Source organism: Myotis daubentonii, chromosome X (assembly GCF_963259705.1).
Source record: "Myotis daubentonii chromosome X, mMyoDau2.1, whole genome shotgun sequence".
NCBI lineage: Eukaryota > Metazoa > Chordata > Mammalia > Chiroptera > Vespertilionidae > Myotis > Myotis daubentonii.
In genome coordinates, this window is record NC_081861.1 from 4,183,875 (window position 1) to 4,200,716 (window position 16,842).

Sequence of the window (16,842 nt, forward strand, 5' to 3'; positions counted from 1 at the left end):
TGGTGAATTGTGCTGCATATATCCTTTCTGATGGGTGTTTCTGGTTTCTTGTGAATTAACTTTTCTGTATGGATTTCCAGCTGACATAGCAGCACATACTGAAAAGGTCGTTTAGGGATTGAGAAGTACAGCTGGGCCCTGACCGGTTTGGCTCAGTGGATGGAGCGTCGGCCTGTGGACTCAAGGGTCCCAGGTTCGATTCCCGTCAAGGGCATGTACCTTGGTTGCGGGCACATCCCCAGTAGGGAGTGTGCAGGAGGCGGCTGATCGATGTTTCTCTCTCATCGATGTTTCTAAGTATCCCTCTCCCTTCCTCTGTGAAAAATCAATAAAATATGTATATTTTTTTAAAGTACAGGTGGGTAGTTACAAAACAGTTGTTGGGACATACAGTACAGCGTAGGGAATAGTCAGTGATATTGAAGTAAGTGTATGGGGCCAGGTGGGGACTGGAAAATCAGGGGGAACACTCTGGAAAGTATATGATTGTCTAACCACTATGCCGTACACCTGAAACCAATATAAAATGATATTGAATGTAGATTTAACTGAAAAAATTAAAATAAATAAGAGCTAGTTGTTTCTTTACTAGATTTCACTGATATCTTTGTCAAAAATCAAATAATTGCCCTAGCCGGTTTGCTCAGTGGATAGAGCCTTGGCCTGCAGACTGAAGGGTCCCAAGTTGGATTCCGGTCAGGGTCACGAGCCCGGGTTGCAGGCTCCATCCCCAGTAGGGGGCGGGTAGGATCCATGATTCTCTCTTATCTTTGATGCTTCTCTTTCTCTCACTTCGTTCCTCTCTGAAATCAATAAAAATATATTTTAAAATACATTTTTAAAGAAGAGTTGGCCTTCAGCCATCATTCTCCACTAGGAAGAGAGGATTTAACTGCTTCGTTCTTTCCTTACTGACCTGTGTGTTGGACCTGACCCTCCACCCCATCTGTTAGGCATTTTAACAACGTTCTGTCCAAGAGAGAAACTTGAGCTTTCATCCAAACTCCAAAGCTTAGGCTCCCTGTGCTCCACACCTCCGCCTACCTCCTGCCCCCACGGACTCTCTCCTTCCCCCTCCCCCCGCCCCCACCCCCTCCCCCCTCCCACCCCGCGATGGCGGAGGAGGACAGAAGGCGGACAGCTCTGGGTCCCGCAGGTCCCATCCCCTCCACTCCTCCCTCCGAGTCGCAGCTCCCCACCCCTCCCCTGCCTGACCTTTGAGACGCCCAGCAGCCACCCGCCCGCCTCCCCACCCCCTCGCCGGAGAAGGAAGGGCTGGCGGCGGCCGAGCTAAGCCCGCTCCGGCCGGCCTCCCACCAGGGCGGCAGGAAGGGCACCGACCGCACCGTCCTCCGACCACCGCGACCTGCACGGAGACAACAGGTGGGCACGACCTTCAGCTCCCAGGCCTGAGCGGGACCCACGTGCAGCGGAGCCGCTTCCCGGCTCCCCGCCCCCACCCCGCCGGCCACCACTTCCAGCCACGACCCCTGCCTGGGGCCCAGCTCTCGGGAACCAGGGCAGAGAGGGGACACGTGGCAGCCCCCGGCTGGCAGGAGCGAGTGTGGGGTTAAAAGCTGCTGTTGTGCAAGGCCCGTGTCTGATCGCGGGCTGTATCGCAGACACAGGGGGCCTGGGAGCCCGGCCAGCTCTCACAGTCAAGGAGGATTGCAAATGCTGAGCCGGCAGGTGGTATGGAGGCCTATCTGAGCTGTGCTGTTTCTTTAAAAAAAAAATAATGGTTTTCCCTGGCTGGTTTGGCTCAGTGGCTAGAGTGTCAGCCCAAGGACTGAAGGGCCCTGGGTTCAATTCTGGTCAAGGGCATGTACCTCAGTTGCAATCTCAGTCCCCCTGGGGAGGCAGCCAGTCAATGTGTCTCTCACATGGAAGTTTCTCTCTCTGTGTCTCCCCGCTCCCTTCCACTCTAAGAATCAATGGAAAAATATCCTTGGGTGAGGATTAACAACAACAAAAATGTTTTGTTTGTTTTTTCAAACATATTTTTATTGATTTCAGAGAGGAAGGGAGAGATAGAAACATCAATGATGAGAGAAAATCATTGATCGGCTGCCTCTTGCTCGCCCCACACTGGGGATCGAGCCCGCAACCCAGGCATGTGCCCTTGACTGGAATCGAACCCAGGACCCTTCAGTCCGCAGGCCAATGCTCTATCCACTGAGCCAAACCAGCTAGAGCCAAAAATGCTTTTAATGCAGTTTACTGAAGGAAATATTAAACCAAAGATCATTTCTTCCATTCCCCCCCCCCATTCATGTGCCCATCCATGTGTGAGACCACTTACTTCAAAGCAGGTAGGTGCCCGGGAGAAGGAGGAAGAGCAGGCCATTTGGGTCAGCAGGGCAGAGTTTGGGGAAGAGAAGTTTCTTGAAAGTTGCCTGTTTTTCCTCTCCCACTGGGTTTCTTAGGTAATGTTTTGACTTTTCTGACTTTTCTTCTCCCTGAGTGTCAGTCAAAGTCTCCGGCCTGAAGTCCCAGCATAGAATGTCCCTGCCCACGGACTTCAAGACTCCTTGCCACCCTGGCGTGCTGCCTGCCTGGGTGGCGAGAACCAGCTGAGGGCTGCCAGTTCCCACAAGGGTGCCAGACGGTGCCCTCTTTCCCACCCCTCCCATTGTCCGAATCTGAAAATGGATGTTACTTCTGATTTAGTGTATTATCGCTGAAGAACATACAGTGGGGCCTTGACTTACAAGTGTCCCGACTAACGAGTTTTTCGAGATACGAGCCGATTTTTTTTGCTTTGAGTTGCGAGCTAAAATTCGGGTGACGAGCCAGCTTCAGATACCCCACCGCTAGTTGGCGCAGCGAACGTCACAGTGAACGCCACAACATCAGCCCAGCATCACGTGTCTCACTCGTTCACTTTATGATTTGACATACGAGTAATTTGAATTACGAGCTCCGTCACGGAACGAATTAAACTCGTAAGTCATCGCTTCTTGGCCTTTTGGCTAAGATCAAGTGTAGTATCTGTTCTTATCAGTTTAAACTCGTAAGTCAAGGCCCCACTGTACTTTAAAATGCAGCTCAGAAAAAATGCAAAGTGGGGAGGTGCTGGCCTTTGAGTGGTCAGGGAAGTGAATCAACATCAATGCATGGGGACAGCAGCAAGAGAAGGTGACCTCAGACTCCCAGAGCAGCCAGCAGTGAGGGTGCTCCGCCCCTCCTGCGCCCCCCCCCCCCCCCCGCTTCGTCTCCCCCTCCCCCCAACCCCGTCTGCCTTAGCGGCTGGGGTCTGGCATGAAGAGCAACCTTGCCACCTCTGAGCTGGCTCTCTGAGGGTCACCAACACCTAGGTGTGGATGTTGGACTCTCTCTCTCTCTCTCTCTCTCTCTCTCTCTCTCTCTCTCTCTCACACACACACACAAAGATAGCTTGGCCTGGCCGGTGTTTGCTCAGTGGTTGAGCATTAACCTATGAACCAAGAGGTCATGATTCAATTCCCGATCAGGGCACATGCCCAGGTGTGGGCGCGATCCCCAGTGAGGGCGGGGGGGAATGGTAGGAGGCAGCCAATTGATGATTCTCTCTCATCATTGATGTTTCTATCTCTCTGTCCCTCTCTCTTCCTCCCTGAAATCAATAAAAATATATTTTTTAAAAAATAGAAGCTAGCTTGGAAAAAAGCCCTGGCAAGTTGATTAAAGATGTCTCATGCTATCGCCTATCTGCTCTTAGTTCTTTTTCAGACACATCTCCTCCTGCCACATTACATATTTTGTTCTGATTTGGGGAAAGTGTGCCCAGCCTTTCTAGTTCTAATAAAAACAACTCAGTCTGGCTGAAACCGGTTTGGCTCAGTGGATAGAGCGTCAGCCTGCAGACTGAAGGGTCCCAGGTTCGATTCCGGTCAAGGGCATGTACCTGGGTTGTGGGCACATCCCCAGTGGGAGATGTGCAGGAGGCAGCTGATCGATGTTTCTCTCTCATCGATGTTTCTGACTCTCTATCTCTCTCCCTTCCTCTCTGTAAAAAATCAATGGAATATATTAAAAATAAATAAATAAAAAATAAAAAATAAATAAAAAAACAACAACTCAGTCTGTATTGGCAGCTTACCGGGGTCTCAAGCCAGATGCCGCACTGAATTCGCGCCATGAGATCATGTTGCATGTTGTCTCTGTCGCCTTCAGTAGATCCCCCATGACCATGTGTTCCATTAAGATTGAGTGTGTCCTGCCGGAGAACTGCCGGTGTGGGGAGTCTCCAGTGTGGGAGGAAGCGACCAACTCTCTGCTCTTCGTAGATATTCCTTCAAAGAAGGTTTGCCGGTGGGATTCGCTCAGCAAGCAAGTTCATCGAGTGACTGTGGGTAAGGATGAAAGCGGGGCTCAGATCCACCCAGGCAGCCATCTTTTCTCTGGGGAAGGGAGGTCACCTCAAGTGTCATTCCCCTGGGACCTTCATGTGAAAGCTGAATATGCTGTAAAACTTTGGGATTGTCAAGCTGTCTGTGTCCTCCACTTTTGTTAATCCTCACCATTGCTTTCTAGAGAGAGAGGAAGGAAAGGAAGGAAGGAAAGAAGGAAGGAAGGGAGGGAGGGAGGGAGGGAGGGAGGGAGGATGAAGCATCAGTGTGAGACACATCAATTAGTTGCCTCCCGCACAGACCCTGACCAGAGCTAGGGATCAAACCCGCAACCCAGGTTCATGCCCTAGACCAGGAATCGAACCCGTGACCCTTCAGTGAGAGGGGCGATGCTCTACCCACTGGGAAACACCAGCCAGGGCTGTCGTTCTCCCCCTTTGAGCCAGGAGTACATTCTGGATGGTCAGTACTTCCCTCTTCCTCTGTGAAGGAGGGGCAGCATTCCCCATTTTGTTCCAATAATGACGTGCTATCGGATCTTTCCTTCACACCTTCAGAGCATTGGAAGCTGGAGACTGCTATCTAAATTATGTAATTGAAATAAATTTTATTTTTAAAGAATTTTTTAATATATTTTATTTATTTCAGAGAGGAAGAGAGAGGGAGAGAGAGATAGAAACATCCATGATGACAGAGAATCATTGACCGGCCGCCTCCTGCACACCCCCTACTAGGGATGGAGCCCACAACCCAGGCATGTGCCCTTGACCAGAATCAAACCCAGGATCCTTCAGTCCACAGGCTGACGCTCTATCCATTGAGCCAAACCAGCTAGGGCTGAAATAAATTTTAAATTTTTATGTAATTTTTAATTAAATAGGGCCGCTTAAAAAGGACAGTCCTGTACTGGAGGGAGAGAATGTCACAAAGCCTAGTTGCTGAAACTAAACAGCGTGTCTCTGAATTTCCTGGAGAGCAGACAAATTTAGCATCTCTTGTTCTGTGACAACTGCTTTGGTGCCCACCCACCACCACCACCACCACCACCACCACCATCACACACACACACACACACACACACACACACACACACACACACACACACACACACACACACACACACTTAGGAATCCCAGAGAACTTGATGTGGCGCCTGCCCCAGTGTGTGGTGGCTGCTGGGGTTCTACTTCTCTGCTAGACTGGGAGCTTCCAATAGGGTTGGATTTCACTCACCTTTCTGTGCCTGCTGTCCAGAACAGTGCCTGGAGTTTATTATCAAGTATCCTCGGCTTATGTAGCCTTAATTCTAGCCTTCATTCGACAACAGAAGGAAGCAAGCACACCATTGTCGAAAGGGCTGCAATCCTCTTGGCGACGGCAGGTGGCATGATAGGCTCAGCGCGCTGCTCGGCCCCTGGGCTGCGTGCTGCATCCTGATTGTGGCTTTTGCCTCTGCAGACGCCCCAGTCAGCTCCGTGGCCCTCCGCCAGTTGGGAGGCTATGTCGCCACCATTGGAACAAAGTTTTGTGCTTTGGACTGGGAAGATCAGTCAGCCATTGTCCTGGCCACCATAGATCAAGACAAGAAAAACAATCGATTCAATGATGGGAAGGTGGATCCCGCTGGGAGATACTTTGCTGGTATGGTTTATCTTTAGCACCTACTTACTGAGCTTGGCAAAAAACACACAACACTGATAAAAGTCTCACTGCTTTAGTGGTAAAAATGTCTTGGGTTCTTTGTTATTAACTTGAGTAATTTGTACCACTAAAAAAAAAAAAAATCCCATGAGAAAAACTTCAGATGTTCTTTCAGCTTCTGTCTCTGACGAGACCAAATTTAAATAAGTTTTAAATATATAAGCTTTGTTGTTGATGTTTACATTAGAAATAATTTCAAATTTACAGAAAGAAGTAAGAATTGTACGAACACCTGTGTACCCTTTATCTGAATGTACCTATTGTCAACACTTTGCTCCATTTATCTCTCTACATGTATAAATTTTTCTCCAGAATCACTTGAAAGTAAGTTGCATATATCATGTGCCTTTACTACTAAAATACCTCTTGTGTTTCATGCTTCCTTTTGGTATCATTTCCCTTCTGTCTAAAGAAGTTCCTTTAGCGGGTCTACTGGCTATGCATTCTCTTAGTTTTACTTTAAGTGAGAATGTCTTTATTTCACCCTCATTCTTTTTTTAAATTTCTTTATTGATTAAGGTATTATATATGTGTCCTTATCTCCCCATTGCTCCCCCACCCCCCCACTCATGTCCTCACCCCCCTGGTGTCTGTGTCCATTGGTTAGGCTTATATGCATGCATACAAGTCCTTTGGTTGATCTTTCCCCCTTCCCCCCACCCTCCCCTACCTTCCCTCTGAGGTTTGATGGTCTGATCGGTGCTTCTCTGTCTCTGGGTCTGTTTTTGTTCATCGGTTTATGTTGTTCATTATTTTCCATAAATGAGTGAGATCATGTGGTATTTATCTTTCTCTGACTGGCTTATTTCACTTAGCATAATGCTCTCCGGTTCCATCCATGCTGTTGCAAATGGTAAGAATTCCTTCTTTTTTACTGCAGTATAGTATTCCATCGTGTAGATGTACCACTGTTTTCTAATCCACTCATCTGCTGATGGGCATTTAGGCTGTTTCCAAATCTTAGCTATGGTGAATTGTGCTGCTATGAACATAGGGATGCATATATCCTTTCTGATTGGTGTTTCTAGTTTCTTGGGATATATTCCTAGAAGTGGGATCACTGGGTCAAATGGGAGTTCCGTTTTTAGTTTTTTGAGGAAACTCCATACTGTTCTCCACAGTGGCTGCACCAGTCTGCATTCCCACCAGCAGTGCACAAGGGTTCCTTTTTCTCTGCATCCTCTCCAGCACTTGTCGTTTGTTGATTTGTTGATGATAGCCAGTCTGACAGGTGGGAGATGATACCTCATTGCTATTTTGATTTGCATCTCTCAGATGATTAGTAACTTTGAGCATGTTTTCATATGTCTCTTGGCCTTCTGTATGTACTATTTGGAGAAGTGTCTATTTAGGTCCTTTGCCCATTTTTTGATTGGATTGTTTATCTTCCTTTTGTTAAGTTGTATGAGTTCCCTGTAAATGTTGGAGATTAAACCCTTATCGGTGATAACATTGGCAAATATGTTTTCCCAGGCAGTGGGCTTTCTCGTTGTTTTGTTGATAGTTTCTTTTGCTATGCAAAAACTTTTTATTTTGATGTAGTCCCATTTGTTTATTAACGCTTTAGTTTCCATTGCCCTAGGAGCTGTATCGGTGAAGAAATTGCTTCGGCATATGTCTGAGATTTTGCTGCCTGTGGATTCCTCTAGTATTTTTATGGTTTCCCCTCTTACGTTTAAGTCCTTTATCCATTTTAAGTTTATTTTTGTGTATGGTATAAGTTGGTGGTCTAATTTCATTATTTTGCATGTATCTGTCCAATTTTCCCAACACCATTTATTGAAGAGACTGTCTTGACTCCATTGTATGTTCATGCCTCCTTTATCAAATATTAATTGAGCATAGTGGCTTGGGTCAATTTCTGGGTTCCCTATTCCATTCCATTGATCTATATGTCTGTTCTTGTGCTAGTACCAGGCAGTTTTGAGAACAGTGGCTTTGTAATACAGCTTGATATCTGGTATTGAGATCTCTCCCACTTCGTTCTTCTTTCTCAGGATCGCTGCAGCTATTCGGGGTCTTTTTTTTATTCCAGATGAATTTTTGGAAAGTTTGGCATATTTCACAGACCTAGAACAAACTTTCACACTCATTCTTAAAGGATATTTTCAGTGAAGATAGAATTTCAGGTTGACACTTTTTTTTCTTTCAGCAAATTTAAAATGTGTCACTTCCTTCTGACCTCCATGGATTCTCATGAAAAATTTATGGTCATTGAACTCATTATTCCCCCATATTTAATATGTGATTTTTCTTTCATTAATCTCAAGAATTTCTATTTTACTTTAGTTTTCAGAAATTTGACTATGATGTATCTAGGTATAGGTTTCTTTGGGCTTATCCTGTTTTGGGTTTGCTCAGCTCCTTGGATCTATAGTTTTGTGCTTTTCACCAAATTTGAGGAGTTTTGAGCCATTACTTCTTAAAATATTTTTTGGCCTGGTATTCTTTTTCCTCTTCTCTAGGAATCCAGTATGTTATCTCTTTTATTGTTGTCCTACAGGTCCCTAAAGCTCTGTTCATTTATTATCTCTGTTGGTCAGATTCAAATAAATTTCTATTGACCTAACATATGTATGCCGACTCTTTCCTCTGTCATCTTTTTTCTTCTGTCAGGTCCATCCAGTAAGATTTTTTAAGTTCAGTTATTTTTTCACTTCTAAAATTTTCATTTGATTATCCTTTATATCTTCTATTTCTTTGCTGATATTTTCTATTTTGAGTTTTATTTCAAGATGGTTTACAAATTGCTCATAAGAGCTGTTTTAATCTTTATTAAATAATTCCAACATCTGTGCCATTTTGCTCTCTGCGTCTGTTGCTGCTTTTCCTATACAAATTGAGATTGTATGCTTCTTTGTGTTGCCAAGTAATTTTGAACAGTATCCTGACCATTTTTACTATTATGTTACGAGACCCTGAGTCTTGTTTAAATCCTATGAAGAATGTTTATATATTAGTTTTAGTAAGTAATCTGTATGTTTAGGCTCAGACCTCAGACCACAAGTTCCAACCTGCTTTCTCTTAGGTGCCATTAGATTTTGTCCCACATGCATGCCACTTGGTAGTCAGTCTGAGACTTAGAATGAATTCTATCCACAGCACCGCTGTCTGTTTGATATGCTAATTGGAATCATATCCATGCATGTACAAGTAGAATGAGTCCAGATCACAGATCATTTTATGGGGTTGCATTCCTGTGCAACACCCTCTTCACTCTCTGGGTACGTTCAGCTTGCTAGAACTCTCCTTTCATTCCTCCAGCCTGAAACCACCCATATCTATGATTGTGCTCCCTCCAAGGTCAAATGGCAGGAGGACAGAGAGAGCGAACATAAAAGCAACCGTGTTCGGCTCTGCCCTTTGGAGCTGTGACTTCACCAAATGGACCAGAATGTTCCTTCCCCTCAGAGATTTGATTCCTGTAGTTTTCTGTTGCTGGACACACTCTACTGTTGCTACCCTTGCTGCAGAATTGCCTGGGGACCGATGCGTGAGAGAATGGAGAAAAGGGAGTGGAAATTGCCAGAAGGAGAGGAGGAGGAGGAGCTAGAAGAAGGGAAAGTGGGGATAAATGGTGATGGAAGGAGACTTGACTTGGGGTGGTGAACACACAGTACAATATACACATGATGTGTTGCAGAATTGTATACATGAAACCTGTATGATTGTATTAGCCAATGTCACCCCAATAAATCCAATTGGAAAAATAACCAGGGTATTTCTTCTACTCCTCTGAACCTCAGGAGTTTTCTTTTCTGCTCCTGGAGCCACAACTTGAGGGTTTCTCTTGGATCTCTGTCTGCACCGCAGTACTCACTTCAAGTTCAGGCTGTGCTAAGTTCAGTTGCAGGATGCTGGGGCATCCTGGAGGATAAAATGGAAAACTCAACACCAACTAAGTGGTACTTCAAAATGGTGTTCTTCTCTGAACTTCCTGACATTTACTTTCTGAGTTCCCAAACAGCTATGCCTTGCATTTTGACCAAGTTGTATAGCTGTGCTCAGTGGGAGAAAATGATATTGGTGCACATGGACTCCTTGTTATCTGGAACTAGAACCTGTGTAGTTTTGATTTGCATTACAAGCAAGGTAGTTGTCATTTTTATTTTCATATATTTCTATTGATTTCAGAGAGGAAGGGAGAGGGAGACAGAGAAACATCAATGATGAGAATCGCAGTTCAGCTGCTTTCTGCACACTCCCTACTGGGCATTGAGCCTGCAGCATGGGCATGTGCCCTGACCGTGACCTTCTGGTTCATAGGTCAACGCTCAACCACTGAGCCACGCCAGCTGGGCAGTAGTTGTCATTTTTTAAAAATATAGGACCCAGATTGGGATTGTATAAATTCCTTGATTTAATTGTGAGAAGGAACCCTGGTAAGAAAGATAGTGCCACCATGGGCAAGATGCTGTGGGGCTGAGCTAAGTGGTCTTTGGTTTTTGTAGGCACCATGGCTGAAGAAACAGCCCCAGGAGTTCTGGAGCGGCACCAAGGGTCCCTGTACTGCCTCTTTCCTGACCACCATGTGGAAAAGTACTTTGACCAGGTGGACATCTCCAATGGCTTGGATTGGTCCCTGGACCACAAAATCTTCTATTACATAGACAGCCTGTCCTACTCCGTGGATGCTTTTGACTATGACTTGCACACAGGAAAGATCTGTACGTACTTTTTCATTATTTTTCTTAATACTGCTCATATTTTTTCTTATGTATATCATTAGTAAGCTGCCTGTCCCTCCACCCATGTGTAAAGATCCTTACTTCGTCAAATAGAGAGCTGTCCAATGATATTATCCTAGTATGGTAATGATTACACACACTTGACTATAATGCAGTTGATCATGGCTCTTAACACAACTAAATGTGGCCACAGGTGGCATAATATGGATAGATCTTTAATCCTCTTTCTTTTCAAAAAAAATATATTTTATTGATTTTTTACAGAGAGGAAGAGAGATGGATAGAGTTAGAAATATTGATGAGAGAGAAACATTGATCAGCTGCCTCCTGCACATCTCCTACTGGGGATGTGCCCGCAGCCAAGGTACATGCCCTTGACCGGAATCGAATCTGGGACCTTTCAGTCCGCAGGCCGATGCTCTATCCACTGAGCCAAACCAGTTAGGGCGAAAGAAACTCTTGTAATATTTCATTTTGATAAGGTGATTATGAAGCATTAGGCAGAAACAGAACTCATACATTGTACTAGTTTTTGTGAATGAATTGGTCACATGGCACCATTGAGTTGTCTTCTAGATCTTGAGGTTAATCAAAAGTAGGCATTTTTGTAAGTAAAACTACAAAGGTCTAACCACAGGCTGAAGTACAGGGTGTCCCAAAAAAATGTATACACATTTAAACAGCTAGCTAATCGCTCAATTTTGTAAATGAATTGTATTTTAATAAACACTGCCTTTATAATTATTCAGAGTGCCTGTATACATTTTTTGGGACACCCTATATATCTGAGGTGGTCATGAGGGAATTCAGTTCAGCCTCAAAAAGATATATTGGTATTTTATTTTATTTTATATTTTTTTATTGATTTCAGAGAGGAAGGGAGAGGGAGAGAGAGATAGAAACATCAATGATGAGAGAGAATCATTGACTGGCTGCCTCCTGCAAGCCCCCTACTGGGGATCAAGCCAGCAACCCGGGCATGTGCCCTTGACTGGAATCAAACCTAGGACCCTTCAGTCCACAGGCCGATGCTCTATCCATTGAGCAAAACTGGCCAGGGCCTATTGGTATTTTATTAAGAATTCTACTTCCTGCCTGGCTGATGTGGCTCAGTGGTTGAGCATTGACCCATGAACCAGGAGGTCACGGTTTGATTCCTGGTCAAGGGCAAATGCCTGGGTTGAGGGCTCGATCCACAGTAGGGGGCGTGCAGGAGGCAGCTGATCAATGATTCTCTCTCATCATGGATGTTTCTATCTCTCTCCCTCTCCCTTCCTCTCTGAAATCAATTTTTTAAAAAGAATTCTGCTCCTCTGAAAGCTTCGACAGACATGTGTGTACCCAACCTAAAGGATGAATCCACCCCAAATCATGTGGTGAAAATCCTTTGTTGAGGGGTACCCATCAGATTTGTGGTCATTGTTTAGAGTTAGGAATCCTTTTGAACCATCCCGCCTGTGGTTCCCATACACCAGAACCCAGATAAGCAGAAGTGGTCAGTATTTATAATCATTTGATTGCTCATTGTTTGGTGCTTAGTATTGAGTAGCTTGTTGTTTGGGGGGGGGGGTGCTTTTTTTCAAACCGTAGCCAACCGCAGAAGTGTTTACAAGCTGGAGAAAGACGAACAAATCCCAGATGGAATGTGTGTCGATGCCGAGGGGAAGCTCTGGGTGGCCTGTTACAATGGAGGAAGAGTGATTCGTTTAGATCCTGAGACAGGTAGGCTCACAACACAATGGAAAATCCCTGTCATGTCTAGAAACACCAGACACTAGGGACTGGAGAAAATTCATTATTAATAAAGTTAGACAGCAATATACAGGGTATCCCTCCAAATGAATACATACTATAACAGCTGATAGCTCAGTTTTTTAAAATATATTTTTATTAATTTCAGAAAGGGAGGGAGAGAAAAATAGAAACATCAGTGATGAAAGAGAATCATTGGTTGGTTGCCTCCTGCATGCCCCCTACTGGGGATTGAGCCTGCAACCCGGGCATGTGCCCTTGACCGGAATCGAACCTGGGACCCTTCAGTCCGCAGGCCAACGCTCTATCCACTGAGAAAAACCAGCTAGGGCCTGATAGCTCAATTTTGAAAATAAAATACATTTTAATAAACACTGCCTTTATAATTATTCAAAGTGTGTGTATACATTTTGGGGGGGCACCCTATATTCAAAGGTGTCAATTGGATGATTTTAGAAATCAAGGCCAAATAGATAGCCTCCAATTTATAGTCAAAACTTCTTTTCCTTTGCAGATAAGTCTTTTTGTTCAAAACAAATAAATTGTCAGGGAAGGTAGGTGCTATACGTGGTTGAAATGTGACCTCCACCATCTTCTTTAAACTTTTTGATTATTCTGGAAAGGGTCCTGAAAGCTTTTGCAGGTTGGGAATTTGCTAGAAATAGACTTTAAATAAAGTATTTGGTGCTCTAGGGCAGTGGTCAGCAAACCGCGGCTCACGAGCCACATGCGGCCCGTTGGCCCCTTGAGTGTGGCTCTTCCACAAAATACCACATGCGGGCGCACACGTACAGTGCGATTGAAACTTCGTGGCCCATGCGCAGAAGTCGGTTTTCGGCCTGGGCGAGTCTATTTTGAAGAAGTGGCGTTAGAAGAAGTAGGGGGGTGTTGGTTGGTTGGGCGACCGGAGACGCTGCGCGGGAGGACCCGGGGTACGCAGCGCGCGATTCATGTGCAGGAGTTGAGGATGGGAGAGGTGGAAGGGGTTGACCTCAGAATCAGACTGAGGACGTTTTTAGCAAAGGCCAGCTTAGGAGCACCCTAATGAAGTTACTAACAATGTACCTGCCTATATAGTTTAAGTTTAAAAAATGTGGCTCTCAAAAGAAATTTCAATCGTTGTACTGTTGATATTTGGCTCTGTTGACTAATGAGTTTGCCGACCACTGCTCTAGGGAAAAGACTACAAACTGTGAAGTTGCCTGTGGATAATACCACCTCCTGTTGCTTTGGAGGGAAGGATTACTCTGAAATGTACGTGACCTGTGCCCGGGATGGAATAGGCCCTGAGGATCTTTTGCGGCAACCTAAAGCGGGTGGAATTTTCAAGGTGATCTGGCTATTTCTTTTCATTGAGGATGAGGTGGGAGATCCTCAGTTAAGTATAATCAAGTGATCGGTGCTTTTTCATACTTCCAAGACATTATTCCAGTTAGCATTTTAAGCTCAGCATGCTACACTTAAAAACGTTTTACTTAGATTCTCTAGACTGAAAGTTATCTGAAGTCCGGGACATTTTTAGATGCCTTTTACAGTTCTTAAAAATAATTTTTACTTCAGTAGTGTTGGCTGAAATTCTATAAATCAGTAGAATGGGCTTGGAAAACCAGTATTTGAAACATGTTTATAAGATCAGTTGATTGGCCCGGCCAGCGTGACTCAGTGGTTGAGCGTCAACCTATGAACCAGGAGGTCACGGTTGGATTCCCAGTTTGATTCAGGGTTTGATTCCCAGTCAGGGCACATGCCCTCAGGGCACAAACCCAGCTCATGGGCTCAAACCCCGGTGGGGGTGGGGCGTGCAGGAGGCAACCAATCAATGATTCTCTTGCATCATTGATGTTTCTATCTCTCCCTCTCCCTTCCTCTCTGAAATCAATAAAAATATATAATGAATAAATAAATAAGATTAGTTGATTGTTTTGATGTCACAAGAATATTTTCAGGTTTTTAATTTTTTACAACAAAACAAATACTGATAAAAAGTATAGACTTTTTGAGCTGAAAAGAAATTTAGAAATCATTTGGTTCAAATCCCTTTAATAGTTGTGAAATTATAGAAATAAATTCAGCTTTAAATCCCAGTTAGTTGTAAATGGTTGCTGTTTAGATTATTATCTGTGTGAAAAATTGGGTTAGATCATAAATACCTAATCAAGTAATTCCTTTTTATGATAGGGAATAAAATAAGAATAATAGGTGGTTAAATATATAATGTGAATCATAAAAGTGCTTTTGAAAAATGCCTGTGGATTACTTTTTATCACAGTTTCTCTCTTTTCTTTTTTTAACAGATAACTGGCCTGGGGGTCAAAGGAATTCCTCCCTATCCTTTTGTAGGCTAAGTGACAGGCCTTCTTTCCTACTGGGGGAAACTTTGCAGACAGCTAGAAAATGCTGGAGCTGAAATTTCTATCTAGTTACCAAAAACTGAAGCAATGATGTTATAAGAGAATTACATTTTTATTTACTATTTTTTAAATGTAGAGATTGTTAACAAGGAGTGGCAGGTGGGTTTGATAACATACTATAAGGCCTTCTGCAAAGGTACTACAAAAATGTCAAGAATTGTTCAACTGTCAACCAGCCTCTTGATTCTTTACAAATTGCTGGTGGACAGGGGCAGAGGGAAGAAACTGTACCTGTTCTTTATTCTGCAGTTCATACTTACTATGCCTAAAGCTTCGAACTAATAAATAGCAATCTGCTAAAGATCTACCACAATTATGTTTCTTTTTATTTTCATCATAATCTTATAAAATGTGCTGCAATGGTAACCTACCTTCATTTTACTCTTCCTATATATTATTTTAAAAATTAAATAATGCTAGAGGATGTGAATTAAATACTTTGGCAACATCCATGGTCCCAACTGCCACCTCATAGATATAAAAGTAATATATTACTTTGGAAAGAATATTTTTAAAATAGCTTTATTGAGTTATAATTGACCTATACATACTTAAAGTACACAATTTGATAAGTTCATTCCCACAAGCAAGATAATGAATCTATCCACTACCCCCTTTCCTTTGGTTCCTCTGTATGCCTGCTCCCATCCCAAAGAAATCATTGATCTGATCTATGTCACTATACATTAGCCTTAAAATTTATTTCTTTTTTAAAAAATATATTTTATTGATTCTTTACATAGAGGAAGGGAGAAGGATAGAGAGTTAGAAACATCGATGAGAGAGAAACATCGAACAGCTGCCTCCTGCACACCCCCTATTGGGGATGTGCCTGCAACCAAGGTACATAACCTTGACCGGAATCAAACCTGGGATCCTTCAGTCTGCAGGCCAGTGCTCTATCCACTGAGCCAAACCGGTTAGGGCTTATTTGTTCTTTTTAAAAAATGTTTTAGATATTTTAGTTCTTTTAGCATTCCATATAAATTTTAGAATCAGCTTGACTACACAAAATATTCTGCTGCAATTTTAATTGAAATTGTTTTAAATCTGTAGAATAATTTGGAGAGAATTGGCATCTTTACTATTTTGACACAACATGTCTTTCCAATGATTTAGTTTTCTTTGATTTTTTTTTAGCTATAGTTGACATACATTCTTCGATTTCTTTCATCAGCATTTTGTAAGTTTCAACATGCAGATCTTAGACATGTTTTGTTAGATTTATATCCAAATATTTCATTATTTGGAACTATTGTAGATATGATTATTTAAAAATTGTTTCCAATTGTTCATTGCTCATTTATGAATGTATGATTGGTGTTTGTAAATTGACCTAGTATCTGACTTTGCTAAACTCATTAGTTCTAAGAGTATTTCTGTAGCTTCTCTGGAATTCTTTGGCTCTATAAATTTGTCTTATGTGAATAAAGACAGCTATATTTCTTCCTTTAAAACTTGTATATTTTTATTTCTTTTTCTTGCCTTATTGTGCTAAGACTGTTAGTACTATGTTGAATATGAATAGTAAAAGTAGATATCCTTGCCTTGTTCCTAATCTTAGGAGAAAAGCATGCAGTCTTTCTTCATTAAATATGATGTTAGCTGGCCGAAGCCGGTTTGGATCAGTGGATGGAGCGTCGGCCTGCGGACTGAGGGGTCCCGGGTTCGATTCTGGTCAAGGGCATGTACCTGGGTTGCGGGCACATCCCCAGTGGGGGATGTGCAGGAGGCGACTGATCGATGGTTCTCTTTCATCGATGTTTCTGACTCTCTGTCTCTCTCCTTTCCTCTCTGTAAAAAATCAATAAAATATATTAAAAAAAAAAAACAAAAAAAACAAAACAAAAAAAAAATATGATGTTAGCTGTAAGTCTGTTTGTAGATGCCCTTTCTAAGGTTGGGAAAGTTCTCCTCTAGTCTAATTTGCTGAGTTTTTTTTAATTATTATTTTGGATG

General features: G+C 43.2%; 1 protein-coding gene and 1 pseudogene across 4 annotated transcripts; both read left to right on the top strand.

Moving 5' to 3' along the window:
- The first annotated feature begins 1,138 nt into the window (after window positions 1-1,138).
- On the top strand, window positions 1,139-16,340 carry RGN (regucalcin). Of its 4 annotated transcripts, none has more exons than XM_059678894.1 (7): window positions 1,139-1,383; window positions 4,077-4,334; window positions 5,790-5,972; window positions 10,484-10,699; window positions 12,311-12,442; window positions 13,648-13,835; window positions 14,767-16,340. In XM_059678894.1, the coding sequence occupies exons 2-7, from the start codon at window positions 4,127-4,129 to the stop codon at window positions 14,815-14,817; spliced, it is 978 nt and encodes a 325-aa protein (XP_059534877.1). In that variant the 5' UTR covers window positions 1,139-1,383; window positions 4,077-4,126; the 3' UTR covers window positions 14,818-16,340. The 4 variants fall into 4 exon arrangements, with proteins under 4 accessions (XP_059534877.1, XP_059534879.1, XP_059534880.1 ...); XM_059678896.1 differs by having other exon boundaries at window positions 4,156-4,334; XM_059678897.1 differs by having other exon boundaries at window positions 4,159-4,334.
- On the top strand, window positions 2,953-3,059 carry LOC132225467 (U2 spliceosomal RNA; annotated as a pseudogene).
- Window positions 16,341-16,842: the final 502 nt, after the last annotated feature.

Bases quoted from the DNA above. Each gene is read 5' to 3' on its own strand.
- RGN (XM_059678894.1), top strand. From the start codon at position 4,127: ATGTTGCATGTTGTCTCTGTCGCCTTCAGTAGATCCCCCATGACCATG. The intron at 5,973-10,483 runs GTATGGTTTATC...TGGTTTTTGTAG, and splicing joins CGCTGGGAGATACTTTGCTG to GCACCATGGCTGAAGAAACA. The intron at 10,700-12,310 runs GTACGTACTTTT...TTCAAACCGTAG, and splicing joins CTTGCACACAGGAAAGATCT to CCAACCGCAGAAGTGTTTAC.